Source organism: Sylvia atricapilla, chromosome 25, assembly GCF_009819655.1.
Source record: "Sylvia atricapilla isolate bSylAtr1 chromosome 25, bSylAtr1.pri, whole genome shotgun sequence".
NCBI lineage: Eukaryota > Metazoa > Chordata > Aves > Passeriformes > Sylviidae > Sylvia > Sylvia atricapilla.
This window is the reverse complement of record NC_089164.1, coordinates 3,556,581-3,583,849: the sequence shown is the minus strand read 5'-3', so window position 1 is coordinate 3,583,849 and position 27,269 is coordinate 3,556,581. Positions and strand designations below refer to the sequence as shown.

Genomic DNA, 27,269 nt, shown 5'->3' with positions numbered 1-27,269 from the left:
CCAGCCCCTTGCCAGGCCGAGGGCACAGTGCTGGGACTGGGCTGAAGTGGCTCCTGTGAGCAGAGCAGACGGAGCAGGGGGGGAAAGAGAGAGGGAAAAATCCAAGGCCAGGCACTGGCATACCATGCCAGGGCTGTGCTGGGACTCTCTGGCCAAGTTCTCATATGTAGCATGTTTGTTTGTTGTTCTGTAGGTTTTTGGGTTGGGTGTTTTTTTTTGTTTTTGTTTTTGTTTTTTTTTTCCCCTCTTCTGTTTCACTCACTGATCTAAAACTCTGGGAATGAAAACTCAAAAAACTCCCTCACCATAAAACACAGGCGTGCCCCCACTCCCAGCCTCGATGGGGGATGAAGCTCTTTGTTAACTGGACCGGTTTGTGCCTCCATCCTTCCCTCCTCCCTTCTGCCTGCACCCAGCCCAGGGCTCACGCTGCACCCCACGCACACAGACTGGTGCCCCCAGCAGCCCTGGCTGGGCTTTAGTCATCATCCCAGAGACACTTTTTCAACTCCCCTGCCCCTCCCCAACCCCTCCGTTCTCCTCCAGTGTATTTATGAATTTCACATGAAGTACTGTTTTATTTTTTTAAAGACTTTGTAAAGCTTACCAGGGTTACAAATCACCATTTTTAGAGCTGCGTCAGTCCACAATGTTAAAAATCCTTTTTTTTTATGTATTATATTTTTTGTGTATTTTTTTTTTTAATCCAGCTGTGATGGGTTGTATCATATATTTGTTGTGTTTACTGTATCTGTCCAACTTCAAAGAGAGGAGACTGTGGAGCTCCGAGAAAACTACGGTCTGCTGAAAAAAACAAAAAAAAAATTAAAATTATTTGTTCATGGGTTGGCTCAAGCAGTTCTGAAGTTCCTATTTTATTTCTTGGGATTTCTTTCAATAGCCAGGACTATGAGAGCTGCCATGTCCCCTGTAACCCCCTTGGCTGGATAACGCTTCTCCTGGGACCTCGATTCTGGGTACCAGGATGCCGCATCCAGCTGTGTTGTGCCCTAGTTTCCATCCCTGCTGCAGGGTTTGCTGCGGGGAAGGTTGGGCTGGCCGCAGCATCGCTGCCTTCAGGAACACACCTTTTAGGGGGTCACATCTTTTAGGGGGTCCCACCTTTTAGGGGGTCCCACCTTTGAGGGGATCACATCTTTTAGAGGGTCACACCTTTTAGGGGGTCCCACCTTTGAGGGGATCACACCTTTTAGGGGGTCCCACTTTTCAGGGGGTCCCACCTTTGAGGGGATCACATCTTTTAGGGGGTCCCACTTTTCAGGGGGTCCCACCTTTGAGGGGATCACATCTTTTAGAGGGTCACACCTTTTAGAGGGTCACACCTTTTAGGGGGTCACACCTTTTAGGGGGTCCCACCTTTTAGAGGGTCCACATCTTTTAGAGGGTCACACCTTTTAGGGGGTCACACCTTTTAGAGGGTCACACCTTTTAGGGGGTCCCACCTTTGAGAGGATCACATCTTTTAGAGGGTCACACCTTTCAGTGGGTCCCACCTTTTAGAGGGTCACACCTTTTAGGGGGTCGCACCTTCTCCCGCGGGGTGGCAGAGGGTCTGTCCTAGCACTCTCCATCACCCCTCCCAGCCCTGCTCGCGGTGCCTCGGCCGCTCGGCGCACAGAATCACACACTCCCCCATCCTACACTCAGAGGACACAGGCGACGCGTTTCACCACCGGCCGCTTTCCCCGGTCGTGCGCCCCGTTACACCCATCACACCCCGTTACACCCACCACACCCTGCCCCGGCCCTTTCCACCCTCCCCGGCCCCATTCCCCCCCCGTGCCCCGGTCCCGGGCCTGCCCCTTCCGCCCCGCTCCGCTGCCTGCCGGGACGCGTAGTCCCGCGGCTCGGCGCCGCTCCCGGCCCGCTGCAGGTCCGCTCCGGGCCCCGCCGATGGCTCCGCGCCCCGCTGCTCCCGGCCGCGCTCCGCCTGTTGCTCCGCTGCCGGCCCCTGGAGCCGCGCTCCTTCCGCACTGCTCCGCTCCTCCGCTTGTCCCGCTGCCGGTCCCGCTCCCCCGGTAGCTCCGATCCTCCCGTTGTTCCGCTCCTCCGCTTGTCCCGTCCCCCCTTTAGCGCTGCTTCCCCTATAGCTGCGCTCCCCCGGTAGCTCCGATCCTCCCGTTGTTCCGCTTCCCCGCTTGCCCCGCTCCTCCTGCAGCTCCGCTCTTCCCATCGCTCTGCTCCCCCGCGTGCTCCGCTGCCGGCCCCGCTCCTCCTGCAGCTCCGCTGCTCCTCTTTCCGCGTTCCCCCGCTTTCCCCGCTCTCCTGTTTCTCCGCTCTGCTGTTTCCCCGCTCCTGTCCCCGCTCCACCTGTTGCCGCTGTCCCGCTCGTTGTCCCGCCGCTGTCGCCGCCGCATCCCTCGGGGAGCGTCCCCGGGGGCTCAGGCTTGATAGAAGCCGCCGGCATTAATTAGCGCGGCTCAGGAAGGAGCCGGGTAATCCCGCGGGGGCAGGCAGAGCCCGGCTGCCCGCACCGGCATCCTGGAGCTCCGGGGTTGCTCTTTTTAGCTTCTAAACAGGAACCTGGACAATCTCACGGGGTCAGGCATGGGAGAAGCGGAGCTGGCGGGGCGGTGGGGCTGCTCCGGAGCTGCTGGCTCCGCAGAGATTTGGGGTACCAAAAAGGATCCCTGGGCTTCCCGGGTGGGGAGGCGTCCGACGGTGTCCCCTGCCCGTGCCTCGCAGCTCCGCCTTGGAACCAGGGTGAAAATCTGTCCTGGAACACAGCTCACTGACAGGCAGAGGGGTTGACCCCCTCTGTACCCCATCCCTGGCCCACCGGTGTCCCCAGCCACTGGATGTAGGGTCATGTGGGTGGTTTGGGTACATGGATCCCTGTACGGGGGCAGTTTAGGGTTTGGGGTGGTCCTTGCGTGCAGGAAAGGAGGGGAAAGGCCTGGAGTACCCCGAGCACTCTTCCTTCCTTCCTTCCTGCCTTTTGCCTTGCCTCAGCCCTTCCGCCTTCCCAGCCTGGCCCCTTGGCTCTGTCCTGCAGCCTTGTGCTGGCTCCTGGGGGCTGTCACTCCAACCCACTCCCTGCAGGTGTCCCCTCTGCCCGGCGCTGCCTGCAAAACCCCGATGGAGGGAGAGCCCACCCTGCGCCTCCGAATCTTCGACCTCAACTGCTGGTGAGTCCAGACTTCGCCAGGTCCGTGCCAGGCTGTGTGGGTGGAGATGAGGGCCCCACACTGGGAGAGGGGTCCATCCTTGGGGTTACCTTCATGGCCCTTTTATTTTGGGGTCACACCACTCTCCCAGCCCCAGATGGTCATGAGATGCTTGGCTGGGTAGTGCCTCCTGTCCCTTCTGTGCTTGTCAGCCCCAGAAGAAACCCCTATTTGCACCCTAAGCAAGGATGAGCTGCCTCAATTCTGCAGGCCTCAGAAGCTGTCCCCAAACAGCCTCCTTGCATATCCCTCTTGTCCCTATGTCGTTGCATGGCTCTTTCCCCTTCCCACCCTTCCCACCCGCATCCTGCTTCTGCTGGTACTGGAGCCCTCTTTCTCTCTCTCATTCCGGGTCACAATGGGCCTCCACAGCCCCCATCACGCTGTCCCCACCAGGCTTTGACTGTCACCTCTCCCTGGCAGGGCCATCCGCTACCTGAGCAAGCGGCGGCAGGAGCGGGTGCGGCTCATCGGGGACACGCTGCGCCAGGAGGGCTTTGACCTGGTGCTGCTCCAGGAGGTGAGGGCGGTTTGTGAGCCGAGTGCACCCGTTCCCAGCCTGGGAGATGAGCGTGATTGTTCTCAGCCTATCCCACTGTTCTCCAGGTGTGGAGCGAGCAGGACTACAGTGACCTGAAGGTGAAACTAGCAGGCTGCTACCCCTTCTCCCATTACTTCCGCAGGTGAGAAGGGCAAGGTCAGCCCCCTCGAGGCTGTCTGTGGGGCAGCGCCAGGGCTGTGCCGTGTCTTTGGGGTTTAGCACTTGCAGAGACTGCTGCAGGTGCTTTAGGTCACCATCGCTGTGGGAGACCCCATGCCTGAGCAGTGGGATGCTCACAGGAACATACACACACTGGGATTCAGGCATACGGGGAGGCCTCCTGGCTCAGGGCTCAGGGGAGGCAGAGTTTTTGGGAGCCACGTCTCCTCACTGTGCTTTTTCCCTCCCACAGCGGGGTGATCGGCAGTGGCCTCTGCGTTTTCTCCAGGTTCCCCATCCTGGACACGCTCCTCTACCAGTACTCACTGAATGGGTACCCCTACATGGTAAGTGGGGTGGGGGGCCTGTGGCACCATGGTGTCCACCCCCAGAGTGCCTCAGGAGCTCTGACCTGCCCTACTTCCTCTTGGGCAGCTCCAGCACGGGGACTGGTTTGGCGGCAAGTCCGTTGGTCTCGTCATTATGAAGATCTCAGGGATCATCTTCAACGTCTACATCACCCATGTGAGCATCCCAGGGAAGAACCCAACATGAGGGGAACAATGGGGAGGATGGGAATGAGTGGCCATATCCCTCTTTTACTGTTCCTTTGCTTTAACCACTGCTCTCCACCCTCTGCCCTGGACTATGCGCTGATTTAATAAAATATTGCTCGGGACAAGGACCCATAACCTACCTGTGCATTGGGGTGAGCATCCCAGGCTCTCTCACCCCAGTGGAGGTGACATAAAGACAGAGAGGTTGGCAAGGACTGTTGGGAGGGGCTAGGTGGGTTTGCAGAGAGCCTGGAAGCAGGGCAGGTGTCACAGGTGTGGGAGTCACAGCCCCTTTGCTTTCCATCTCCAGCTGCACGCCGAGTACTGCCGGGACAAGGACGCCTACCTGCCCCACCGCCTGGTGCAGGCCTGGGAGCTGGCCCAGTTCATCCGGTGAGCAGCTGCAGGGTGTCCCCCTGTGGGTCCCCAGGATGTGTGTGGTCACCCCTGCCCCTGGGCCTTGCACTGCAGAGAGCTCCCGTTTGCACCAGTCCCAGTCAGGAATGAGGTGGAGGAGCACTGGGCAGGTCCCTGTCACTCCAGTCTGGTGCCAGGCAGGGCAGGGAAGGACAGCCACCCCTGTCCCCACAGACACACCTCAAAGGCAGCAGACTTGGTGCTGCTGGGAGGGGACCTGAACATGCACCCCGAAGATGTGGGCATCCGGCTGCTGCGTGGCTGGACAGGGCTGCGGGACGCCTTTGCTGAGGCCACGCACTTTGAGGTGAGCTGAGGGGCTGAGTGGGGTCCCAGGGCACACCAAGAGCCCCTGACCCACCCAGCTTTTGTTTCAGGGCTGTAAGAATGGCTGCACCCTTGTCCCTAACAACTGCTTCACTGACAAGTCAGAGCTGCTGCCCTTCCCGCTGGGCATCCGCATTGACTACATCCTCTACAAGGTAACGGGGAGCATTTGCCCACCAGCTGTGAATGGCAGGGGTGAGGCACTGGTGTCACCCCCTTGTCCCCTCACCCAGGCCATCTCCAGCTTCACGGTGAAGTGTGAAGAGCTGAAGACCACTACAGGGCCAGCCCCAGGCATGGACATCCCCTTCTCAGACCATGAGGCTGTGATGGCGACACTGCACATCCAGAGGCAGGGACAGCCTGCAGGTGCCACCCTTGGCACTGCTGGTAAGTCGGGGGGCTGCTGCCAGCATCCACTCTGTGCTGGGGGCACTGGTGGGTGGACTGGTGGAGTTGGATGGACTGGTGGAGTTGGATGGAGTTCCTTGAGGATGTTTCCCCTTGTGGTGCTTCTTGTGGAGGGCTGCAGAGCAGTGGGGATGGGGAGAGGGGTATTGGGGTGGCATGGTGGGGTACAGGGGTGGTATATGGGGGGTCTCACCCTGCTGAGGGCCCCTGTCCCCACAGACCTGGCACTGGCAGACGTGGTGACAGAGGCACGGACGGAGGTGGGCGTGGGGCTGCGGGCGGCACAGCGGCAGCGCTACTCCTCGGGCAGGATGGCTGTGCTGGCCCTGCTGCTGCTGCTGCTCCAGGCCGTGGCTGCACTGGGCACGCTGGCTGGACTGGGCACAGAGCAGCCCTTCCCCAAACTCTCCTTCTGCCTGCTGGCCTTCCTCGCCCTCGGCGTCCTCGTCCTCGCCACTGGTCTCCACCTATTTCACACCATGGAGGTGAAGATGCTGCACGGCACCGAGGACCAGATGTGGATGGCACTGCGAGCCCTGCAGGAGCGTCCCAGCGAAGGCTGAGCTGAGGCTGTCCCACAATGTCCCCACCATGTCCCCTTTTTCACCCTTGTCTTTAGCTGACTTCAGGTTTTAGGCAAGCAGCACTGCAGCCAATGCAGTGGTGCAGGTTTGACAGCTGCCTCTGGGTGAAATCGAGATTTTTTGGGTAGATTTATTGCATTGACCCCTGTGAGAACCACAATGGAGGCAGGTTTTTATTGCTGACTTTTTAAATACACACTTTTGTACACGGAGGGACCCACTGGCCTGGTAAAAGGCTTGAGACGCTAAGGACCCCCCCTTGCCTGGGGTGGCCTCAGAGTTTTACACTGGTGGCTGTTCTGGCAACTAGTCCTAACTATGATGGAAAATAAAGGCAGTATTTTAACCTTTGGCACTGGGTCAGGGGGGCTTTATTTGAAGGGAGGGGGTTTGCAGAAGGATTGTAGGGCTGTTACAAACACAGGGAGAGCTGGAGGACGTGCTGAGGGAATGGCAGGATGAGGGCTGAGCACAGGGTGGTGTTGCCAAGAGAGGAACTTTCACCTGGCGCCCCCATCCCAACACATCTGGGGCTGCCATGAGCACCGTTTGGTCACAGAGGCCACCTTGCAACAGCCAGGAGCTCCAGGGGTGCCTGAGGTCTGTGCAAAGGCCAGTGTGGGATTGCCAAGCAGAAAAATCCCAAAGGGGCAAGGAGGGCAGTCCCTGGTGTCCCTTGTCCTTGGTGGTAGAGTGCTGGCCGTGAGCACAATTCCCTTAGGAGCTGCTGGACAAAAAGGCCTTCCCTGGCCCACAGGGCTCATGGTAGGGTTCTGATCCTGGTTTCCTGCAGCAGCTGGGGACAGCGTGGACATGGCATCCGAAAGCAGTGGTGCAGAGTGGCTGGATCAGCCCAGTCTGTCTGTCACTGGCCCCAGCCTGTACAGCCAGATGTTTCTTCAGATGTTCCTTCAGATGAACAGACCAGGCTGGGATGGATGTCCCAAGGTGGCTTTGAGGAAGCATTCCTGAAGCTTCCCTGAGCCAGTCACCTCCTTGCTGCTGGGAGCCACCACAGCCCCCTTTGGCAGTCCTCTGCGAAGTCTTGTTTTCCAGCAAGCACAAGGCAAAGGCAATCCAGCCACACACAGGAATGCACTTTCAGCACCCCAAAGCTGAGTGCTTCTTGATGTCTCCTCATGGGGGCATCCACCAGTGGGTCTGGCCCCTCTATGACAGACTTTGGCAAGCAGGGAGCTGGGTTTGCTGCGGCAGCTGCTGCGCCTGTAGGCAGAGGGGCATCACCACCTCCAGAGGTAGCTGAGAGTGATGTTCAGCCCAGGACTCACACACACACGCTCTGCTTGGGGCCCAGGGAGGACCCGGTGGCTCCGGGGGCTGTGCAGATCAAGGCCGCAGCTCACTGAGCCGCTTCTCCTCCTGCAGTTGGATGAGGACATTCCGCTTATTCACCACCTCCACCAGCTGCTCCAGGATCTCCTGCTCAGCCTTCTCGTCCTCAGGTGTCTTCATGGCATCTGTGGGTGCAGGGGGCCAGAGTAGAGCTTGGGAAGGCCACAAGCCCTGACCTGCCTCCTGCACCATGCAAAGGGATCCTCTCCCTGGCGTGTGCTGGCACTCACCCTCCTTGTTCATGTAACTCCGGAGCTTCTCATCGAGCTGACACTGCTGCTCCTCCAGCTTCAGTTCCTGCACCCTGTGGGGAGGAAAAGGCTGTGCTGGGTACTGGGTTTGCAGGGGATTGGGGTGAGCTGAGCCCCCCACACCAACCAAGGAGCATCCCCCAAGCCTTACGCGATCATGAGGTCGGACTCCTCGCTCATCAGATTGTTCTTCTTCTGGACCAGGTACAGCAGCTGGTTTGTCCACTGTGTGTGCTGGTCAGCTGGGCTCTCTGCAGGATAGGGGAATGGTGAGTGGGGTGCAGACCCTCGCTGCAGGATAATGGTGCCCCGTCCACCCTGGCCTTACCATTCTCATCCCGGAGTAACTTCTCCAGCTTGATGCCCTGCTGCTCCAGTTCCCGGAATGTCACCTCGATCTCCTCCAGCCGTCTCTGGATGGCCTGTAAGAGAAGGGCAGCACTCACTTGCAGGCCAGCAGCTGCCAGCATGTGGCCACCAGCAGCACGACAGAGGGGAGAGGGTACAGTGCCATGCTGGGGACCTGGCTCTCCCCTGTGGAGTTACCTGGGCTTTGCAGAACCTCTTCATCTGGGACTCCCTGGCCCGGCGGGCCAATGTGCGCTTCCAGGTGGGGTATTTCTCCTCTTCCCTGGGCTCTGGGTACTGTGAAAGGACAGTGGCATGGGCAGGGGATCACTGTCTGCCCCAGACACCTCCTGCCTTGGCGGCCAAAGCTGAGCCAGACCCAATGCCACTGTGAGAGGAGCAAGAGCCCCAGTTACCACCTGTGCTGGTGGTGCTACCATCACTTGGGGAAAATCCTCACCAAGTCTTTCATGATGCCAAGGCCTGTGCCTTCCTCTTTCTCCTCCTCCTCCTCTTCCTCCTCCTCCTCTTCTTCGCTATCACTGTCCTCCAAATCTGCCCAAGAAAAGAGCTGTTTCAGACTGGTTCCTCACGAGCAAGATGTGAGATACAACAGGGTCCTGGAGAGACTGAGAGCTCTGCTCATATGGAGACTCCAGTTTGTACCACCTACCTTTCTCCATGTCATTTTTCTCCTCCTCCTCCTCCTTCCAGGCGCCTTGTCCCTGCCTCAGGGCAGGGAGGGCCTCAGGTTCTGCTTGGAGCCGCAGACGAGCTGGCTTCAGCGGAGGCTCGGGCTCTGCTTCACTGGTGAGGTTCAGCGTGGACAGATTGAGCTTCTCCAGCGGTGTAAGGATGATTTTCCTCCTGCGCCCACTCTCCTCACCCTCCTCTGCTGTTACTTGGGGCTCCACTCTGGGAACCTCCTCTTCCCTCACATCCCCCCCAGGCTGTGCCAGCAGCTCCTGCTCCTCTGTGTCACCAGCATCTGCAGTGTCCTCAACTTCCCCAGGCTCTTCCCCTGCCTGTGGGGCTGCTGGAGTGGGCTGAACTGGACCGGGTGCCCACTCCATGGAGGACACACGTGGGTTTCCAGCATCTGAGGGTGGGTGGGCAGCAGCATCAGCATCCTACAGCAGAGCCAGAGCAAAGGGGTGATGCAGCACAGGGCCACACCCAACCATCCCCCCTCCCTTCCCCCACCATTTTGCCTTTCCTCCATCACCTACAGGGATTTAGGGTGATTTACCCCATCAAGCAGCGCTGAAGCCTCATCCCGGGGCAGGTCCACGCTGGGTGGATTGGGGTAGTGCAGCGAGCAGTAAAAGTTACCTGAGCGGAGGGGAGCGAACTCATGTGACAACCTGCCAGGTGGAGAAGCCGTGCCCCAAGCATTCCCTGTCCCCAAAAGGCTCCTCACCATCCTCCTCGTCGAAGGCGTAGTCGCCCAGGCGCAGGGTGGCCCCGCAGTGCCGGCACTGGAAGCAGCCGCGGTGGAAGAAGCGTCCCTCGGCGCTGGCTCGCTCCAGGATGTAGACACGGCGGCCGCAGAAGTAGCAGGCGTCACTGTTCTCCCCTGTCCTCTCCCTCGGTGGCTGCGCGGGGACAGGACAGGCTGGGGTGGCACCGGGGGCCTGGCAGCCACCCTGCCCCGTGGCCGTGCCCGCAGCCATGGGGGCACGGGGCAGGGCTTTGCCCCTCTCGCAGCGCTGGGTTTGCTCGAGATGGGCGAGGGAGTGGCAAGTCTTGGCTCCGGAAAACCAGTTGGGTCAGGAAACAGGCAGGGAGGAGCTGGGAACATGTGGGCGTTTGCTTGTGTGTAGCCCTGGTGCCAGCCCTTGGCTTGGCCCTCCCAGCCGCTGATGCCCCGCTGGCGCCCACCTGCCCTGAGCTGGACTGTCCATTCCAAGGTGACACAAGGACCAACCTGCCCTGGGTCCATCACGACGGTTCGCAGCGGCTCGTGGGCACTGTCCACAGTGTCTCCATCCAGCCCCGTGTCCAGCTACAAGTGACCCAAGGGGAGGGTCAGCCCCCCACTCTCCCCCCAGGACAGCTGCACCCCAGCACAGCCCCACTTGGGGCACCTGGGGCAGACCCACCTCAGCGTCCCTGCGGCTCCTCTTGGCCTCAGTGTCCTTCTGGGCAGTGTCCTGCGAATCCAAAGGGGCTGGTTAGGATGGGGAGTGGGACAGGGTTTTGGTGTGTCATGAGGGTCTGGGTGGGGGTCCCTCACCTGGGCACGTTTGTGTGCCAGGTTCCGGCTCTTCTGCAGCTTGCTGAGAAAGAGGATGGCCCCTCGTGTGCCACGGGGAGACACTGCTGACCTCTCGCTGACCTCCACCTCTGCACAGAACATGGCCATTTTGGTCAGACCCACCCAACAAAGAGCAAAGCACTCAGCTAGCCCCTGTGTGGCTCAGGATGGGACAAATTCCCCCAAAATCTCACACCTGGAGAGGTCCTGAAAACTTGATAGAAGTGGCTGAGGTAGGTGATGAGGTCCAGGTGGTCAGGCCCTGTCATGGTGGCCATCTCAGCACTGGAGAGTACAGGCTGGATGCCCAGCTCCTGCTCTGCTACGTCCAGCAAAATCTGGTGGGTCCGAATGGCATCCTGGGGGTCCACAGAGTCAAAGTCCCTGTGGGGAGACATGGCTGCCATCAGGGTGGGCTCTGCAGGGTGGGGGGCTCTGGGGGCTCCCAGGGCACTCACACCAGGTCTGGGCGGAAGTGGTGGATGAGGGCGCAGAGGGCCAAGCCACTGGTCCAGGAGGTGCTGAAGTTGGTCACAGCCACGCCAGGGTATCCAGCCGTGCTGGCCTGGCACCAGCTCAGCAGCTCTTCATAGACAGCTCCAGGGTCGGCTGGAGAGGCAGAGACAGGGGACACCCCACCCCAAGTCCACCTCCTGCCTCAGCATCTGTGCTTTAACAGGGAAGGGATCCCATGGGAGCAACCTGAGACACCCCCTGTCCCTGCACAACCATCCCCGCCAGTCTCAATAAATACGTTGATAAAGCATCTGTCAATATTTCATGGCTCAGCATCAGTGCAGGCTGCAGGGGCACAGCCTCCTCCCCAGAAGGCAGCAGTGGGGCTGTGTCCCCACATGGGCCACAAGCAAAGGGGATAAAAACCATTGGTGTCACCAGGACAGCCCGCTGGACACAGGCCAGGGAGCAAGAAATAAAGATGGGGAGGAAAATCAGTGCTGCTGGAAGGAATGGGGCAGGACTGGTTGCTCCTACCGATGCTGAGCCGGTTGTCACTCTTCCTCTTGTGGTCCACCTCCACCATGCCCACGAGGTAGAGGTCCCTGACCTGCCAAAGGGGACATGCCAGTGGTGGGTCACCGCCTGTAGAGAGCCAATGACACCCTGCAGGGAGCTGGCCCTGCCAACGGGGACACCTGGACACCCCACACAGCTCTCCAGAACCCTCTGCCATCCACAATGGGCAATGAACTCAATGTCCTGGGGACTAATAGCTTTGCTCTCACACCCTCAGAGACAGGGGACTGGGTAAATTAGTGTCACCCTGACAACCAGGGAGGCTGGGCTGACTGGCTGTCCCATGGCAGGACCTGCCCAGGTACCTGGCTGGCTTTGATGGCCTGCAGGTTGATGTTGGGGTAACGCGTGGCCGGGTCGATGCTGTACTGGCTGATGTTCTTGTTGGTGTTGTCTGGGGATGTCTGCGAAAGGCGCTGGTAGATGCTCTCCCTGGGGGTAAGGGACAGGGCTGGCATCACTGCTACCATCCTCACGTGCTCCAGAGCCAGTGGGACAGGGACACTCACCTCTCGGCCAGCACCTCCAGCGGGGGTGTCCCAGCCGCCCACCGCCGCACCATCCACGCTGCGTCGAAGGCAGCGAGGAAGCCCCTGGCCACCCCGGTGCCCAGCGGCCAGAAGGGCTGCAAAGGGAAAGGCAGAGCTGGAATTGGAGTTGCATGGCTGGTCGGGGCAGCTGGGAGGAGGCTGGGAGCTGCCAGGCTTGGCCAGCGATGAAAGAGGGAGCGGCGGCAGGACGCGCACGGAGAGGATGGGTGGCCATCTCCTCCCCAGCCAGCACAGCTGAGTCTGGGGAAGGGCTGGGCTGCTCCTCCACCCTGAACCAACCCCAGATCTCCAGTGGGGCTAGAGAAAGAAACAACCTCCCCAAAACATGCCACTACTGGGAGCCTGCCCAAAGATGTGGTGCACTGGGTGATTGCGATGAGAAGCATTTAGGGAGGGGAAATACATTGCAACCAATGCATCGTGCAGGGAGAGGGAAATGGGCGCATGAGGTGGTGCTGCAGGGGAAACTCTCACCTCCACCAAGCAGTCGCCCACCAGCCCCAGGAGCAGACGGCTCCCGTTGTGCTCCCGCACCAGGGCCGCGTTCTCCGAGCGCGTCATGCAGGTGAAGTCAAACATGTCAACATCAGGCAGGTCCCGATGGTTGAGGGCAAACTCCAGCTCGGGCAGGCAGTAGTTGGTGGAGAAGTTGGCAGCTTCTTTGGCGTAGCTAAGGAGGGCATCCCGGTTCACATTCTCTGGGGACAGGAGGCTCTCGATGTCGGCTTTGTCCTGTGGGGATGGAGTGAAGCTGACTGGGATGTGGGAAGTGATGTCAGTCCCTCAGCCTGGGAGCACCCAGCTCTAGGGTGCAGCTCTGCCACTGCACTTTCAGTACCCTGGAAGAATTTTTCCTGTGGCACAAACAACAGCTGCTGCAACCTCTACCACCCCAGGGATGTGCAGTCAAACCAGCATGCACAATTTTTCAAGGCTTTCAGTTGTGAGATGCCAGGGCCAGATCCTGCCCTTCTCACCTGGAGGATGACCCCCTTCTTGAGCAGGCTCTGCTTCTTGGCCGTCATGACGAAATAGTGAGTGTCGTCCTTGTAGTACACGATGTTTTCCAGGTCAATGCCTGGTGAGATGAAAGGGGCTGAGTCAGGGTCACAGAGTGCCCCAGCTCAGACACCAAATGTCCCCTGCAATGGGGTACCATGTGGGGACATGCACCCCATTGCTGGGGACATCCTGGGGCTGAGCCTCCAGCTCTCTCAGGAGAGCACAGGAACCCCCAATGCCCTACATGCGGGGTTGGGACCACAGAACCACTGACCAGTTTTGTTGTAGAGGTTCTGGAAGAACTTCTGGTTGTAGATTCGGGCCACGCCGCTGATCTCAGCCACCTCCACCTCAGCCCGGCTGTGGCGGTTGATGAAGTTGGTGGTGATGCCAATGGCCAGCTTCCCACGCGTCTCCTTCCGCTTGAACCCTGCAGGAGGGGAGAGGTGTGAGCCCCTACCCAGCCCCACATATTGGCCCCGGGCCTGCAGGGACACGTGTTGTCACCTTCAGGGACAAATTTGCCACCGCCAGCTGAGATGAGGACGTCGAACTCGTACTGGGTGAGGGGAGAGGAGCTGGGCTGCAGAACAGCTTGCCAGCCACCTGCAGGGAGAGGGGTGGTCATGAATGCACTGGTCCTCAGGGAGCAGGGAAAGGGTTGCATCTTATTCCCCCCAAAAAGGCATGCTCTGGGCTAGAAGAGGGACTGAGGGGCTCAGAGTGGCCACGCACAGCCCTGTCCTTGTCCCCAGGAATGCCACCCACTCTGTGGGGATACCATACCTGCCTCGCCCGCAGGGGGCACAAGGCCCTCAAACCGCACATTGATGTGCACCTCCACCCCCAGGAGCAAAGCCACCTTCAGCAGGATCAGCTGGAGCTGCCGGATACCTGGGAGGGCAGAGAGGTACTCAGGGCTGCACCCCTGAACCCCTGAACTCCCCAGAGCCTGGTCCCCCCTAAAACTCACTGATGTGGTCCAACGTGCCAGTGCAGAAGCGCCCGTAGAACTTCTTGGCGCCCAGCGCCCGCAGGTCGTGGATGGTGAAGGGCCAGAGGTGCAGGACGTTGTTGCGGGAGAAGGAGTCGCGTTTCTCCAGCAGCACCACGCGGGCGCCCAGCAGCGCCAGCTCGATGGCCGCCCGCAGCCCGCAGGGGCCAGCGCCCACCACCAGGCACTGCCACGGCACACGACGGGCACAGAAATGGGTGAGCAGCCCCAGAGCAGAGTTTGGGTGAACACCCCAGCGCTCCCAAAGGCAGCCCCTCCCCACCTGCGTGCTGGGTCAGGATCTGGCCCTCCTCAGTGTTCTCCCTTTTCTGCCTGATTCTCTCTGCAAGTGCCCCCCAGCCCCTGAACCTTCACACAGGACAATGGCAGCAATGAAAGCACTGGATGAGATAAGATTGGATAAAGTGCAGGTCTGCTGCAGCCCTGACATGGGTTTGGTCTTCTGACAGCTTCTGCACAGGGCTGGGACAACGGGGCACAGCAGTCAGGACAAACATCATCATCTGTGGGACAGGGAACCGATGTCCCCAAGGGGACATCTTACTTGGGATGCTCCTGTCTGCCAGAAAGGACTTGACAGCTCCCTCAGCCTTGCCATGGGATGTCCCCAGTGAGAGGCAGCTGGGAGGAGGAAGGACGCTGCTGGCTGGGTGGCACTGAGGTGGCATCACGCCATGGGGAACTGAGCAGTGCTAATTAACATCCTGTCCCATTAAACTCCATCAACCTCCCGCCTGGCACATCCTGCATCCTCCTGGGATGAGAGCCAGAGCGTCCCAAGGGATGTTCTCACCCTGGACACAAGGACCTAGGGCAGGGAGTGACCCAAACCCCTTACCCCACATCCCGGGTACCTTGGTGCCAGCACAGGCTGTGCCCTGGTTGTAGTCCTTGTGCCCAGCTTTCTTATCCAGCTTGCTCCACAGGGCCTTGGCATTCCAGTAGTTGAGGGCAGCCTTGAGGCCGTGGTAGAGCTGTAGCCCAGTGCCCCGCAGCCCCAGCTGCTGGCACAGCTCCACGAAGCAGCCCAGCACCTCCTGGCACTCCCCGGCACGCAGGAACCTCTCAAAGATGGCATGGGCCGGGTTGCCCGGCTCGTCGGCCGGCACACTCATCCCGTGTCACTCAGAAGCCTGGCAGAGGGACAGCAGAGGTCAGCAGGGAGGGGACCCTCCTGGATCCCCACCCCCAAACGCATCCCACGCCAGACCTGCTGTCTCAGTGCCGCGTTTCCCAGCTGCAGGTGCTGTTGGGTGGTGATGGCACTGCCAAAATCGGCACACTTTGTGGCAGCAGCTGGTGGAACCGTCGCCGGGTGCTGCACCCAGAGAGCCACGATGTCACCCTGCCACGGTGGCCTCAGGGGAGGGGATGAGGAGGGCTGTGGCAGCAGTAAGTGGCTTCCTCCATGCAGCGGGTACCTGCAAAAGCCAAGCAGAGCCGGTTGTTTTGGAGCGAAGATACCGCTTCCTTCCTCTGCAGATTGGCCTCACTGGGGGGGATGGGAGGGAGCTCCTGGCTTTAGGAGTCGGCCACAGCTGCTGCACAAACCAGCAAGACCAGCCCTGGGGCCGGAGGGAGCGGGGTTGGATCCATCCCGCCAACCCGGCTTCTGCAGCTGGAGTGGGGCGACCTTTTCCCCCACCTGCCCTTCTGCCACTCCTGGAACGGGTGGAAGCAGATTAGCACAGAGGAAGCAGCGGTGAGGAAATCAAATAAAAGTCAGATCACCCTACAAACAGCCCCATCGTGCCACGGAAGCCGTGGGAGGAGGGGTGCAGCACATTTCCCGGCGGCATCCCAAACCCCCTGCCCCTGGCATCTCCCAGAGGACCAGCTCTTCTCACATCTGCCTCCCAGCAGTGCCTGGAGCATCAGCCTGTGCCCTCTGTCCTGCAAACCGGAGCACGAAGAGCCTTTTGCGGCCGCTGTCGCCGAGCCCCGGGGCTGGGAAAGGCTCGGGAAGACGGAGAGCTCCCACCTTTGAACCACCGCTCTTTGCCCTCTCGCTCCTGAGTGTTGTCGTAGGCAAGTGGCAGCACCCGGAAGGTGGCGGCCACCGCTGCAAGTGAGTCAAATATGCCATGAATAAATCAGGCTTGCCCTCAGGAGGAGGGGGATGAGGGTGTGCGGAGAAAAGAGACACTTAAGCGCTTAAATTTTGGCTGGAAAGACCGAATTCTAGCTGGATTTCGAGTTCAGTCTCACTCAGGACTTCCCCGACACCAGAACGTGTCTCCAGGTCACCTTCCCTCCAATCACTTCTGCAGGTCACCTTCCCTTCCAGCCTCGCACTCAGGAAATCCGGGCTTTTTAACCACTTCCTTCCCGGGCAGACATTGGGTAAGGCACCCAGCGGGGCACAGCAGGGGCTGGCACCCACCGGAGTGGCAGCGTGGGGACAGAGGACATGGCCTGTGCATTCATGAGAGATCTGAGGACAGATTTCTGCTCTTCCCCTGAGCGCTGCTGGTGGGACGGGACGAGCCTGGGGAAACTGAGGCAGCGCTGCAAACCTCCCCAGAGAGTTTGCAGTGCTCCCACCCGTCCTTCTACCACAGAGGCTGCCCAGGCAGCATTACCTGGCCGGGCATCAATGCCCCGTGCAGATGGGTTGTCCTCAAGTCACTGCACTGGCACCTGCCAAGGTCACCCCACAGCAGCCCCAGGGAGATGGGACAGAGGCAGCTGCTCAGGCTGGGAGCATCTACTCCAGCCTCAGCAGCCCCTGGCTCTGAAAAAAGCTCATCTCTCGCCCTTGATTCCCACTGGACACGATGCCAGGGTCAGCATGCTGCCTGGGAAAGCTTTCCAGCCCCTACGCTTTGGCAGGGAGGCTCAGAGGAGGCAGAACAACAAGCCTTGTGTTACACAGTTTCCTACAGAAAGGATTATCCTGCCAGCGCTCTGGCACACTCAAACCCCCTTGACAACTGCGAGCAAGGTCAGAAATTCCTAGGAAAACTCAGTTCCTGCAGGCTTGATACAAAACCCCAGCTTTCAGCCCACAAAGGCCAGTGGGGGTGGAGCAGGGCACAGCCTGAGCCAGGCTGCCTCTGGCTCTGCTTCTTCCATCAAAGCTTTTTGCATTTCTTCCCTTAACACTGTTCCTGCAAGGAGGGAGGAGGGGGGGTTGCAGCCAGCCCTGACTCATCTCATGTCGGCTTTGGTTGGCTGCAGAAATGCCTATGGGACATCACCCGGGTCTGACACATGGGGAGCACCCCTGGAGCAGGGACACCCCATCCATCCCGCCTTGAGGGTCAGGGTCTCCCTCTTGCCCTTGCAGGAGAAGCAGCCTCTTGGGAGAAGGTGGGGGAAGCTGCTTGGCAGCTCACGTGTCTTCCAGACACATGGAAATAGGGTGGGAAAGGACACGGCTCCAGAGCTGATGAAAGCTGGGAGGACTTTCAGCAGTGCTGTGCTGGCTCCCAGCGTGGCCGGGCTGTTCTGGGTTTGGGATCCAGCCTGGACACCGCAGGCTGAGCTGGGCTGAGCCCCAGGAGACTTCCACTGAAAGGCCAGTGGGCAGGATGGAGGGTTTCTTGTGACCACCCAACAGCTTGGCCAAAGCCCTTGCTTTCAACCAACAGCTGAGCTGGGAGGGCGGCAGGAAGGGTTGAAGGCACTGGAAGCTCTTACAAACGTTATTGTGCTCAGGAGAACCAGCCCAGGCGTGGGACTGGGCAAGGAGACCACCCTAGCCAACACTGTGGAAACTTGCCTTGATTTGGGTGGGATGGAATCCCTGGAGGGAGAGGGAAATCCCTGTGAGCTCCTCTGCTTTGAGGCAGGGATGTGGGTGCATGAGCACACCCCAGCTTTGCAAGGCCCCAGCATGGAGCTGTGGGGAGAAGGGCTGAGAAGAGGGGACAGACCTGGGGACCCACACACCACAGCCTGGCCACATCCCGGGGAGCCCTGGGCACAGATGGCACTTGGGGAAGAGCAAAGGTGCCCCCCTATTTTTGCTGCTCAGCCTGTCCCCCCTTTCCAACACCAGCCCACAGAGGGACCTGGCTCTTGCAACTGAATTTTGGTTAAGAAGAGGAAGTCTGGTCAGGTTTCACATCCTACATCATTTTCCTCTTCCTGCCTCTCCTTTACCCCAAAGCACATCTGTGACAAAGACATCCCCGCGATGATGCACAGAGCATCCCTCACGGATCTTAGCAAAGCTCTTCCCACCCCACCCTACTCATCACTGGGAGCACTGGTGGTTTGGGGAACGGAGGAGGAGCAGGGACTGCTGTCTTTTCCCTTTGTCCCGAGGGCAGCAGAGGTCAGGGGCTGGAGGGGAAAAGCAGCAAGGGTGGAGCAGGGGAGAGGTTGTGGGGAAGGGTCACTCGAAGAAAAAGCGCTACCCTGCCACGAAGCGTCCCAGAGACACGCAGGACACGGGTTCAGGGGAGCCGAGCCCTCCCCAACGCCACACAATCACCGCTCGGTTTTGTCACCCCCCGTCCCCGCCTTGCGCAGCGATGCTCTCCGCGGGGCCGGCGGAGGGGACCGGCGGTCGGGATGCTGGCACCGAGCGGGGGGACACGGGGAGGCAGCAGAGCTTGACCCCCCCGCTATGCCCAGGGATGCTCTGCCCATCCTCACCCTCCACTCACCTCCACAGCCCCTCGGAGGGGGAAACTGAGGCACGGACCGGGGCGTGGGGAGGGACCGGAGCTGGGCGCAGCCGGGCGACAGCGAGCAGGAAACGAGCTCCGGCTTCGCAAGCAGCAGCTGCCGGCCGGGCCGGCCCTCCTCTCCTTTGCCCTTCCCTCCTCGGCCTTCCCCTCCCCTCGCCCGTCCGACCCTCCCCCGCGGCCGGGGGACCCAGGGCGGGCGGTGCCGGCAGAGGGGCGGCCCCCGGGCCACTCTCTTTGTGCCGGGAGGTTCGGAACAACGGGACGAGCGGCACAGCGCAACCCCAGCTGGGTTGTTGTTGTTTGGGTTTTTTTTTTTTTTGTATTTTAGGGTGAGAAACCAGACTTTTCGCCAAGCAAATAAAAAGACTCGGGTGATGAAGCCAAACAGCTTCACCCCCTTGCCGCGCCGCTGTGCTGCTCGCCCTCCCCAGCCAGAAAGCGGCAGGAGGGTGCGGGGACACCGGAGGATCCAGGGCGGGGGGAACCCACCCAGTGCCAGCTCCGGACCCCGGCCACCACAGCTCGCGTGGAAACTTCTGGGATTATGTTTCCATTTCCTCGCGGTGGGAATGGTCCCAGTGGGGTGAAGGTACCTTGGGGCGGGCGGGGGAACCCCCGGGGTGACCGAAGGTGGCTGCTGGCCGGGTGCTTTTTGGGGTTTCTAGCGATGTCCTCGGGGTGCCGCTGGACATTTGTTGTGCGCTGGGACGGGTGTCACGGCCAGGGGACTCGCGTGCTGTGACGCACGGGGACAACTTGCCACGAGACTGTGGACGGTGACTCAAGGACACGGGACCAGCCGGCAAAGGGGCGTTGGTCACCGGCCACCCTGAGTCACCCGTGGCACCGCCAGCGGCTACAGCCGGCGAGGTGACCAGCCCAGCACCTCCATCCCTCCCCTCTGCAGCCCCTCGGGCCCCTTCCTGGGCATCCTGGTGCAGAACCCCCACCATGGCAGCTCGGCCGGGCTGTTCTGGTCCCTGCAGAGCTGCTGGGTGCCGGTACAGCGAAAGCCACCCGTGTTTCGGGGCCGCGGGAGGCTGGGGCAGACACGGAAACGGGGCGTCTGTGTCAAACCCGGCGCTTTGTGCGCTTTGCCCGGGCGGTCGGAAACAGCTCCCTCTGTTTGTGAGCACTTCGTGGTGCTGTGGGAAAGGTTGAAATCACGGACCTGCGCCTTCCAGCCCCAGCATCGCCCCCCGGGCAGCAGCAAAGGAGCATTAGAGTGAATTACAGCAGGGACTGAGGGCATGTGGTGGCACTGAGGGACCCGGCTTTAAAGCAAACCCACAGCTGTGGGCAGCCCAAGCTGTCCCCAGGACAGGGGATGTGTGGAAGCAACACTTGATGTACTGAGAACAGGCAACCCACGGCATCAGAGAGCTTCTGCAGCTCCCTGACCCCTTCAGGATTCTATGGAAGTGCCAGCCATGTCTTAGATCCTACACAGGTCCTACCTTAGGTCTTACCCCCTGCTCCGTCATTACAATTCCCCCATTTTTCCTCCCGTTTTATTATTCTAGGGTTTTGGTGTTTTAGGACGTGGGGAAGGAGCAGAGATGCCTCTTAGCTCCCCCCTCCCCAGTCCAGCTAGGCCTTGGATGATGCTGCAGACTGCAGCCGCTGCAACTCCAGGACACGGACGAGGAGGAGGAAGGCGATGCTCAGGAGAAGCAGCCAGAAGAAAACCCAGTAGTGCTGTGGGAAGAAGAGCCAGGGACGCCACAGCTCTGCTGCAGAACCCTTGGACCTGAGGAGAGGGTGACCAGGGACACTTGTCATCCACGAGAGAGAGAAAATCCCACCTCCACCCCATGTGGGGACACAAGGAGGATGTTTAACTCAGCCCCAAACATCACTGGCCCTTTCGCAAACCCAAGTGGACAAGCCTGAGGAGGGCATGGGCAAAAGTGAGGAAGCCAAACAACATCTGTGTCTTCCAGCACTAAATCCCCCAGCCCCCTGCCCAAGTGCTGGCCACCCGGGGAGCACAGAGAGGCCAGCAGCCATGAGGGGATCTGGGCACACGCAGGGTGCTGCTCACGTCAGCCCAAGCTGCTCCTGCTCCTCGTCCCCTGTGCTTGAGCCTCTGCCGTCTGCCTCTGCCACCAGCTTCCCAGTCACGCTGCTGTCCTGGTCCTGTGGCTCCAGTTCACTCCTGGGGACAGAGAGGACGGGGTGGGTGCTGTCCCACATGGCCAGTGGCAGCTGGTGCCACGTCTGCCTGGTCACCCAGCGCAGTTACCTCTGGGTGCTGGGCCAGCGCTGGGCCCCCTCTGGCTCCAGTTCAGCTGCTGGGGCTGCTCTGCTCTCAGGGCTGGCACCTGGCTGGGCACCGAGGGTGGGACAGTCAGTGGGGACACAGCCCCAGTGAGCCTGGGGACTCAGTTCCTGACTGTCCCCAGCCAACGTGTCCTTACCAGGAGCTGCTTGGGGATGACGGCGATGCTGACTCTGCGGCGGGCAGACCCCTGCAACAGAGGGGCTGGGGGTGAGCAGCAGCTCACTGACCTCCTGGGCAGCTGCTTCTCACCTCCTCCTTCCCCAGCTACCCCTCCAGCACAGACAGGGGACACCATGGGACACTGCCAGTTCCCACTGGAGCTAAGAGGGGAAGGCAGAAAGAGGCAGAAAGCTAAGGGGGGAAGGTCAAAGCCTAAGAGGGGAAGGTCAAAGAGGTTTGTGCCTGTCATTACTGCTGCAAGCTGGTGGCGCTGCCTAACCCCTCCCCTAGCTCTTGAGCTATAGAGGAATCACTGTCCTGTGGCTCTTGCGCTGTGTCCCTGCAATGGAAGAAGGATCTGTCTAAGATCTCTTGCACAAGCAGCCCCCAGCTTGCTGGGTACAGTGTCTGTCTACCAACAGCCCTTCGAGGCTGCCCCTACATTTTGCCTCATCCCTGGCATTTCCAGCAGATCTTCCCTGCAGTAAGCAGTTGGCTGCAGTGACATTGTTTGGGGACAAGTGGGTGCATGGGACAGCCAGCTGAGGGAGGGCGGCAGGGCATGGGGAGGCAGTAGCTCTAAGGCTCCTGAACTGGGACCAGTTACCTGCTGGAAAGTTCTCTTCAGGGGGTGAGGTCTCAGCCGTGGCTCCACATCATCTGGGAGCAAAGAGAAGCTGCCTTACATCATCCCCCAGCACTACGATGGGGCTATGAACAGACAGTCACAAAGCTCCCTGCCACTGAAAGCTGTCCTGGCCATGTGCTGTGTGCGTGGCACAGGTGGTGCCCTGGGCAGGGGGACCTGGTCCCGTGCACAGCAATGGCACGTGTGGAGGTGGGTGTTCAGGAACAGAGTCCTTTTTGTGCATGGGCCCCACTGCCCTGCATTCCCAGCTGGGTTACGGCTCTCCAGCCACCAGCACCTGCTCCCACACTGAGCTGCTGTTCCACTGTCCCCTCACAACTGTCATCAGCTGTTCCCTTCACCACCATCAGCTGTTCCCCACCACCAGTCCTCAGCTCACAGCACCCACTGGCTGTGGTGCAGCGTCACACTGACTCCCCACAGGGGCTGGGGACCAAATCCTGCAGGGTTGCTCCGTGCAAACCCTCCACAGGCCCCAGTGGCAGAGCCCACCTCACCCTGGGTCTCCGCCAGCTGCCGGTTGCGGGAGTTTTGCTGGATCAGGCGCTTCATCTCCTCCAGCTCCGCGTGCTCCCGCAGGTGGTGCCGCTTCAGGTTCTCCACGTGCTGCACCATCACCTCTGCTGCTCGGCTCATCCGGGCCTCCTGCAGCCAGGCGGGGTGGGGGATCAGGGCCCCCATCTCACCGGGAGCCAGGTCCCTGCCTGTGCATCCCATGGTGCCTCCACCCAGGGAGTGCAGGTGCAAACCCTTCCTGCTCCCAAGGGCAGGCAGGTGGATCCCTTGCACCCTGGTAAGTGCAAATTTGAGGTCAAGGCCAGCACGGTGAGGAGGAGGGACAAAGCCCAGCGAGCCCAGGGATGAGTCCCCAACCTGTCTGTAGTAACCCTCCATCACTCCCAGCCCTGGGCTGTGTACACACCTGGTGTACAGCTCCCAGCTTCTCTGCAGCCCTGGTTGCCCTCTCGATGGCCGCTGACAGCACGGCCAGGTTGTGCTGCAGCTGCTCCAGTGTCTCCTTGCAGGCTGCATTGCCACAGGATTGGCCCAGCCTCTGTGGAATGAAAGGATGGAGCTGCTGGAGCTGGCGCTCTGAGTTGTCCAAACCCCTCTGGGGCTGGATGATCCCAGCACACGCCAGCCCCCTGCTCTGGTGCCCACCTACCTCCAGGGCAGCCCGGCACTGCCCTATCTCCTCCTGGATGTTTTCCTCTGCTGCTTCCCGTGCCCGTTTCTCCACCTGCACCCGTTGCTGCAGGGTGAACGTGTCGCAGCGAAAAGCCAGGGCGAGGTGGGCAAAGGCTGCCTGCGGGGTGGGGAGGTGACAGGTGGGACACGGGGGCAGAAGGGAAGCCACCAGGGCCATGTGCTGCTGTCCCCAAGGCACAGAGAGACCTCCCAGCGTGCCACCAAACAGGGCAGTGCTAAAGATGATTAGCACTTGCCCCAACACCCGTTAGGCTGCTGCATGGTGGGGACAATCCCAGGGAGACACGTCCCCCAGACAGCCGATAACACATGGAAATGTTGAGCCCTCCTGGCAAGAGCACGCGCCGGGCAGACGCCAGCCCTCGCTGCGGGTCCCAGCTGAGCCTGACTCAGCCCTGGCACTCGCAGGGAAATTATTTTTATTAGCGAGGCTCCTCGGCTAAGGGCGCTCTTCAGCAGCTGCAGAGCGCTTTGTGGGATTGCCGGGCACGCAGAGGACAGACTGGTGGAAATGCAGCTGCCTCCAAATGCCAAAAGCATCTCTGGGAAAGGGTTTATAAAGTGGCTGCCAGGGGACTGCGGTGCCTGGAGGAGCAGGGCACAGCCACGGGACCGTGAGCCAGCAAGGTGTCAGTCCTTGTGTCCCCTTTCCCCAGCCCACCCACGGCCTCCAGCAGCCCTCACCTCCAGGTCCTGCTCTGTCAAAGCCACCCTGCAGAAAGAGAAGGGCTGTCAGGGGTGGGGGCATCATGGGGGCTGCATGCTGGAAATGCCCTTGTTCTGCTCCCAGGGGTGCCAGCCACCACCAGAAGCGGGAAGCCAAGTGCCCATTGTGTGGACAGCAACTCTTGTGTGATGGAAAAGGAGGAAAGTCCACTCTCTAAGCTGTGCTGTGCCCTGGGCCCCCCTGTCCTGTACCCCCAGAGGGATGCAGGTGCTCAGTGATCTTACCTGTGCAAGCCGAGTCTGTCCAGCACTGAGAGCTCACTGGGGAGACTCAGCAGCGGCTCCTCCAGGGTTTCTGCATCTGCAGGAAGGCAGTGGGGCCACAAGAGATCACATGTGAGGGCTTTCTGCCCTCGTGTCTTAGCAGAGGGTAGGTGCCCATGTTTTGGAACCATCCCAATCCTTTCCCCAGCATTAGGTCCTCTTGGGCCAGTCTCCCATTCCCCATACCCCCACCAAGGGAGATGACCCTCATCAGAACACGTTCCCATGCTCATCCACAACGACTTCAAGCCTTCCCCTAAGGGGAGCCAGCTGGAATGTGGGACGGAGACTCACCCACCTTCCTCAGTCCTGTCACTGTCCCCAGGGTGCACAGCCTGCTCCTGCATGGTCCTGCCTGGCTCCTGAGAGGCACAAAGGTGCTGTTGGAGCAAACCTCTCCCTGGTGCTGCACAGCATCCAAGAGGACCAGAACAGAGGGGCTGGGGGCCTGGCTGAGCCCAAGGACCAGGCAGGGAAGGTCCCCCCCCCTGTTCCCTCCCCTCCCTCTCACCTCACTGACTTGCTCCATGCTCTGCTCAGTCCTGGCCAAAATCCCACCTGGGTGTCCCTGGGGACTGCTCACCCTGCCTGGGGACAGAAAGGGTGGTGGGAGCTGGGCACCAGAGTCCCCTCCCCAGCCTGACACCGCTTCAGGAGAGACCCCCCAAAACTGCCACTGGCATTTCTGCAGCCTGCAGGTTCCCAAGGGGAGTGAGCTGCCAGGTACCCCCCAAAATATCCCTGTGGGATTAAGGGAGCTGGAGCTAAACTGGGCCAGGGCGGGGGGAGGAGGGCAAGGGATCCAGTGCAGAGGGTGGGTTACAGCTGGCGAGCCAAATCCAAGGGATGGGCTCGGAGTCCCAGGGCTGGAAGAGGTTGCAGGCAGGTGCTGCCAGGCCAGGGGATACCCTCCTGCTGCTCAGAAGGGTGGAAAACCCACCCTTCTGACCTCATTCCCTCCTGGGCTGCCCTTACCTTCATCCGGAGACGTGGAGAGCCCGGACAGCTCTGCCTGCTGCTCCCTGTGGAGGGAATCCCGGGTAAACCCTGGAGAAACTCAGGAAGCATCGGCAGCATCCCAACCCCCCCTGCTCCGCCAGCTCCCTCCATGGGGCTGCTCCGGACCTGGGTCCTTCCCGAGCATCCTCCGCAGCCTGCTCCGTCCCCGTCCCGCTCTGCTTGCCCCGGGCGAGCCGCCCCCTCCGCTCCTGCCGCCGCCGCAGAGCCCCACACAGGACCCGCCGAAGCCGTTTCCAGCCAGCAATGAGTCACCAGCCACTGCTGTACTTTGCCTCAGCAATCTTCTTCTTTTTTTTTTTTTTTTTTTTCGCTCTGGCTGCCAAGGGGACCTCGCTGCGAGCCGGCCTCTGCCAGCACCACAGCACAGCCAGAGCCCAGGCACCACCTCACAGCACCGCCATGGGGATGGCAGCCCATCCCAAAAGTGCATTGGGACAAGTTTATCACCCCAAACCCTTGTCCAGGTGCCAGAAGGTCTGGCAGCTCTGTAGCATCCCTGCTCGCCGATGTGGAGGCCAGCAGGGACGGCAGGGCACCGGTGCACGGAGATACAGCGGCTGCTGTGCAGAGCCCTCTGCAGCCCCACGCTGGAGCCCAGCACCCAACTGGGAGAGGGTTTAAACCCCCAAACTTTTACCCCTGGCTCTGGAAAGGGCTTCAGCAAGGCTTTTCCCTCACCTCCCGGAGAGCAGTGGCTGCAGGAGAAGGGGCCAGCATGCCAAAACGATGCTCAGTGTCCCTTGCCTGGCACTGCCATCACTGTCCCATCCTTGCCAGCACCCCGAGAGCCGCTGGCTGAGTTTTTGTGCACCTACCTCCGAGGTGAGGGGCTGGGTCTGCAGCTCGTCCTCTGCCGCTGCCGCCGCCGGCGCCCCTGGGCCGGTCCCTGCGCCTCCTCCTCGCCCTGACCCGGCGAGGTGCCTTCGAGCGGCTTCATCCCTGAGGTGCAGGGGCTCCAGGACCAGCACACCTATCGTGAGAGACTCACATTAGCCACGCGCAGATGGAGAACGCCTCTAAATGTTATATTTTTAAAGCTTTTTCTCACCCAGCAGGAGCTTCGAGCTCCTCTGCTCAGCGTGGAGGCATCTGCGGGAGAAGAGGTGGGGAGGACCGCTGGGATTCGGGAGGAGGCTGGTGGGATTTGGGCGGGCATGGAGCAAGGCAGATGAGAAATTCAATACAAGCCTCCTTTCTGGGCAGTGCCGAGAGTGGATTTTCCTCCTTCCCACCCCCGTTTCCTTCCCCCAGGGCAATCTTCGTTTTGGGTTTGTGATGTGGGGTCATCATTTCATGAGGGGAAGGTAAATCTGCAGCCACCAACCAGCGGCAGCACCCAGTGCAGAGAGAGAGAGAGCAACCCCCTGTTCTCCAGGCTGTACAATCCCCGAGCTCCCAGAGAGACAAAAATAAAATATTTCCAAATGTAAGGGAGCTTGGGCAACTCGTTTAAGCAGTTTTACAATGTTTAAAGAATCTGAGAAAAATGCAGAAAGTCCAGAGTCCCTCTCCCAGCTCAGAGTGAAGTCGCTGAGCACCAGGGACTGTCCCACAGTGACTCCTCGCAGGCTGTGCCCACGGACACGCAAATTTAGGACAGAAGGGGAAATTTTTGTCCAGGATAGGAACTGCAGGAGAGATCTAGGGGAGACAGGGAGCAGAAGCTGCCTGAAGCCCCCCATCCCTGGGCAAAGCTCAGTCTAGGTCACCGCAGCACCAAGCAGGGCCATCACCCAGCTCCCAGCGCCCGCTCGGCTCTGATGAAGGTGCAAAAAGCAGCACTTGGCACCTGCCGAAGCCAGCCCATTTCACACCTATACAGTGGGAATCCTCGCTGACATCTCCACCCAGCGACTCGGGGCCTCCAGCCAGCAGGGATCAGCCAAACCCATCGCACCAGAGTGCTCCGGAGGGCTGGTCCCTGCTGCGGAGCGCTCAATCCATCACAGCGGCAGACCCTGCTGCCCTCCCACAGCTCTGACAGCCTCACACACACCCGCTCCTCATCTTTGTGTTACAGATGGGACAGATACGAGACACGCAGCTGCTTTAGCATAAAGAACCCCCTGAGATGCCACACCGGGCGCTTTCCCTCAACTCGGCGACAACCAAGCGCGCCCCGGGACATCGTTACCTGCCTGAACTCCTCTCTCAAGCAGCCGGAGGCAGATGCTGGGGCTGCCCGGCTCCGACCCGGCCCTCAGCTCTGTGGGGCCCCCATGGGCGCCAGGAGGGGGTCAGGGGACACGGCGTGGCCGCAGTCGGGGCTGCCGGGGCCGCGCACGGCGCTCGCTGCCGGCGGCAGAGCCTCTCCGCCGCCCA

General features: G+C 60.5%; 3 protein-coding genes across 8 annotated transcripts; 1 reads left to right on the top strand and 2 right to left on the bottom strand.

Annotated features, from left to right (window-relative positions):
• Positions 1-1,858: 1,858 nt before the first annotated feature.
• On the top strand, positions 1,859-6,536 carry SMPD2 (sphingomyelin phosphodiesterase 2). 3 transcript variants are annotated; one of them, XM_066335898.1, is made up of 11 exons: positions 1,859-1,894; positions 3,064-3,149; positions 3,612-3,708; positions 3,795-3,871; positions 4,142-4,235; positions 4,324-4,413; positions 4,756-4,838; positions 5,037-5,169; positions 5,240-5,344; positions 5,423-5,579; positions 5,820-6,536. In XM_066335898.1, exons 2-11 carry the CDS (start codon positions 3,100-3,102, stop codon positions 6,161-6,163), a joined length of 1,230 nt encoding a protein of 409 aa, XP_066191995.1. In that variant the 5' UTR covers positions 1,859-1,894; positions 3,064-3,099; the 3' UTR covers positions 6,164-6,536. The 3 variants fall into 3 exon arrangements, with proteins under 3 accessions (XP_066191995.1, XP_066191997.1, XP_066191994.1); XM_066335900.1 differs by lacking the exon at positions 1,859-1,894 and adding an exon at positions 2,320-2,561; XM_066335897.1 differs by lacking the exon at positions 1,859-1,894 and having other exon boundaries at positions 2,593-3,149.
• On the bottom strand, positions 6,345-18,733 carry MICAL1 (microtubule associated monooxygenase, calponin and LIM domain containing 1). Its single transcript, XM_066335896.1, has 26 exons — positions 18,613-18,733; positions 15,207-15,417; positions 14,851-15,129; positions 13,955-14,162; positions 13,768-13,875; positions 13,489-13,587; positions 13,256-13,411; positions 12,957-13,057; positions 12,454-12,711; positions 11,938-12,053; positions 11,734-11,860; positions 11,387-11,459; positions 10,852-11,002; positions 10,590-10,777; positions 10,373-10,482; positions 10,239-10,289; positions 10,064-10,141; positions 9,557-9,731; positions 9,386-9,468; positions 8,810-9,266; positions 8,597-8,691; positions 8,335-8,433; positions 8,117-8,210; positions 7,940-8,039; positions 7,768-7,841; positions 6,345-7,662 (listed from the first exon to the last, which is right to left on the bottom strand). The coding sequence occupies exons 3-26, from the start codon at positions 15,109-15,111 to the stop codon at positions 7,532-7,534; spliced, it is 3,393 nt and encodes a 1,130-aa protein (XP_066191993.1). The 5' UTR covers positions 15,112-15,129; positions 15,207-15,417; positions 18,613-18,733; the 3' UTR covers positions 6,345-7,531.
• A 1,373-nt stretch (positions 18,734-20,106) lies between these two features.
• Positions 20,107-26,164, bottom strand: LOC136371542 (inositol 1,4,5-triphosphate receptor associated 2-like). 4 transcript variants are annotated; one of them, XM_066335671.1, is made up of 15 exons: positions 25,996-26,157; positions 25,763-25,917; positions 24,903-24,949; positions 24,439-24,515; positions 24,226-24,289; positions 23,889-23,964; positions 23,622-23,649; positions 22,894-23,034; positions 22,651-22,782; positions 22,226-22,373; positions 21,687-21,739; positions 21,057-21,107; positions 20,882-20,964; positions 20,681-20,794; positions 20,109-20,386 (listed from the first exon to the last, which is right to left on the bottom strand). In XM_066335671.1, the coding sequence occupies exons 1-15, from the start codon at positions 26,101-26,103 to the stop codon at positions 20,227-20,229; spliced, it is 1,437 nt and encodes a 478-aa protein (XP_066191768.1). In that variant the 5' UTR covers positions 26,104-26,157; the 3' UTR covers positions 20,109-20,226. The 4 variants fall into 4 exon arrangements, with proteins under 4 accessions (XP_066191771.1, XP_066191769.1, XP_066191768.1 ...); XM_066335674.1 differs by lacking the exon at positions 21,687-21,739 and having other exon boundaries at positions 20,107-20,386; positions 20,882-20,960; positions 25,996-26,162; XM_066335672.1 differs by lacking the exon at positions 21,687-21,739 and having other exon boundaries at positions 20,108-20,386; positions 22,221-22,373; positions 25,996-26,161.
• Positions 26,165-27,269: the final 1,105 nt, after the last annotated feature.

Excerpts from the sequence above, each read along its gene's own strand:
- SMPD2 (XM_066335897.1), top strand. The coding sequence starts at position 2,830 with ATGTGGGTGGTTTGGGTACATGGATCCCTGTACGGGGGCAGTTTAGGG. Across the intron at positions 3,709-3,794 it reads ACCTGGTGCTGCTCCAGGAG|GTGTGGAGCGAGCAGGACTA; the intron begins GTGAGGGCGGTT and ends ACTGTTCTCCAG. Across the intron at positions 5,580-5,819 it reads TGCCACCCTTGGCACTGCTG|ACCTGGCACTGGCAGACGTG; the intron begins GTAAGTCGGGGG and ends CTGTCCCCACAG.
- LOC136371542 (XM_066335671.1), bottom strand. The coding sequence starts at position 26,103 with ATGCCCGCCCAAATCCCACCAGCCTCCTCCCGAATCCCAGCGGTCCTC. Across the intron at positions 24,290-24,438 it reads GCATGGAGCAAGTCAGTGAG|GAGCCAGGCAGGACCATGCA; the intron begins GTGAGAGGGAGG and ends TGTGCCTCTCAG. Across the intron at positions 21,740-22,225 it reads GCAGCTGGCGGAGACCCAGG|ATGATGTGGAGCCACGGCTG; the intron begins GTGAGGTGGGCT and ends CTTTGCTCCCAG.
- MICAL1 (XM_066335896.1), bottom strand. The coding sequence starts at position 15,111 with ATGAGTGTGCCGGCCGACGAGCCGGGCAACCCGGCCCATGCCATCTTT. Across the intron at positions 13,876-13,954 it reads TGGCACGTTGGACCACATCA|GTATCCGGCAGCTCCAGCTG; the intron begins GTGAGTTTTAGG and ends CTGCCCTCCCAG. Across the intron at positions 8,434-8,596 it reads TTGGCATCATGAAAGACTTG|TACCCAGAGCCCAGGGAAGA; the intron begins GTGAGGATTTTC and ends GTCCTTTCACAG.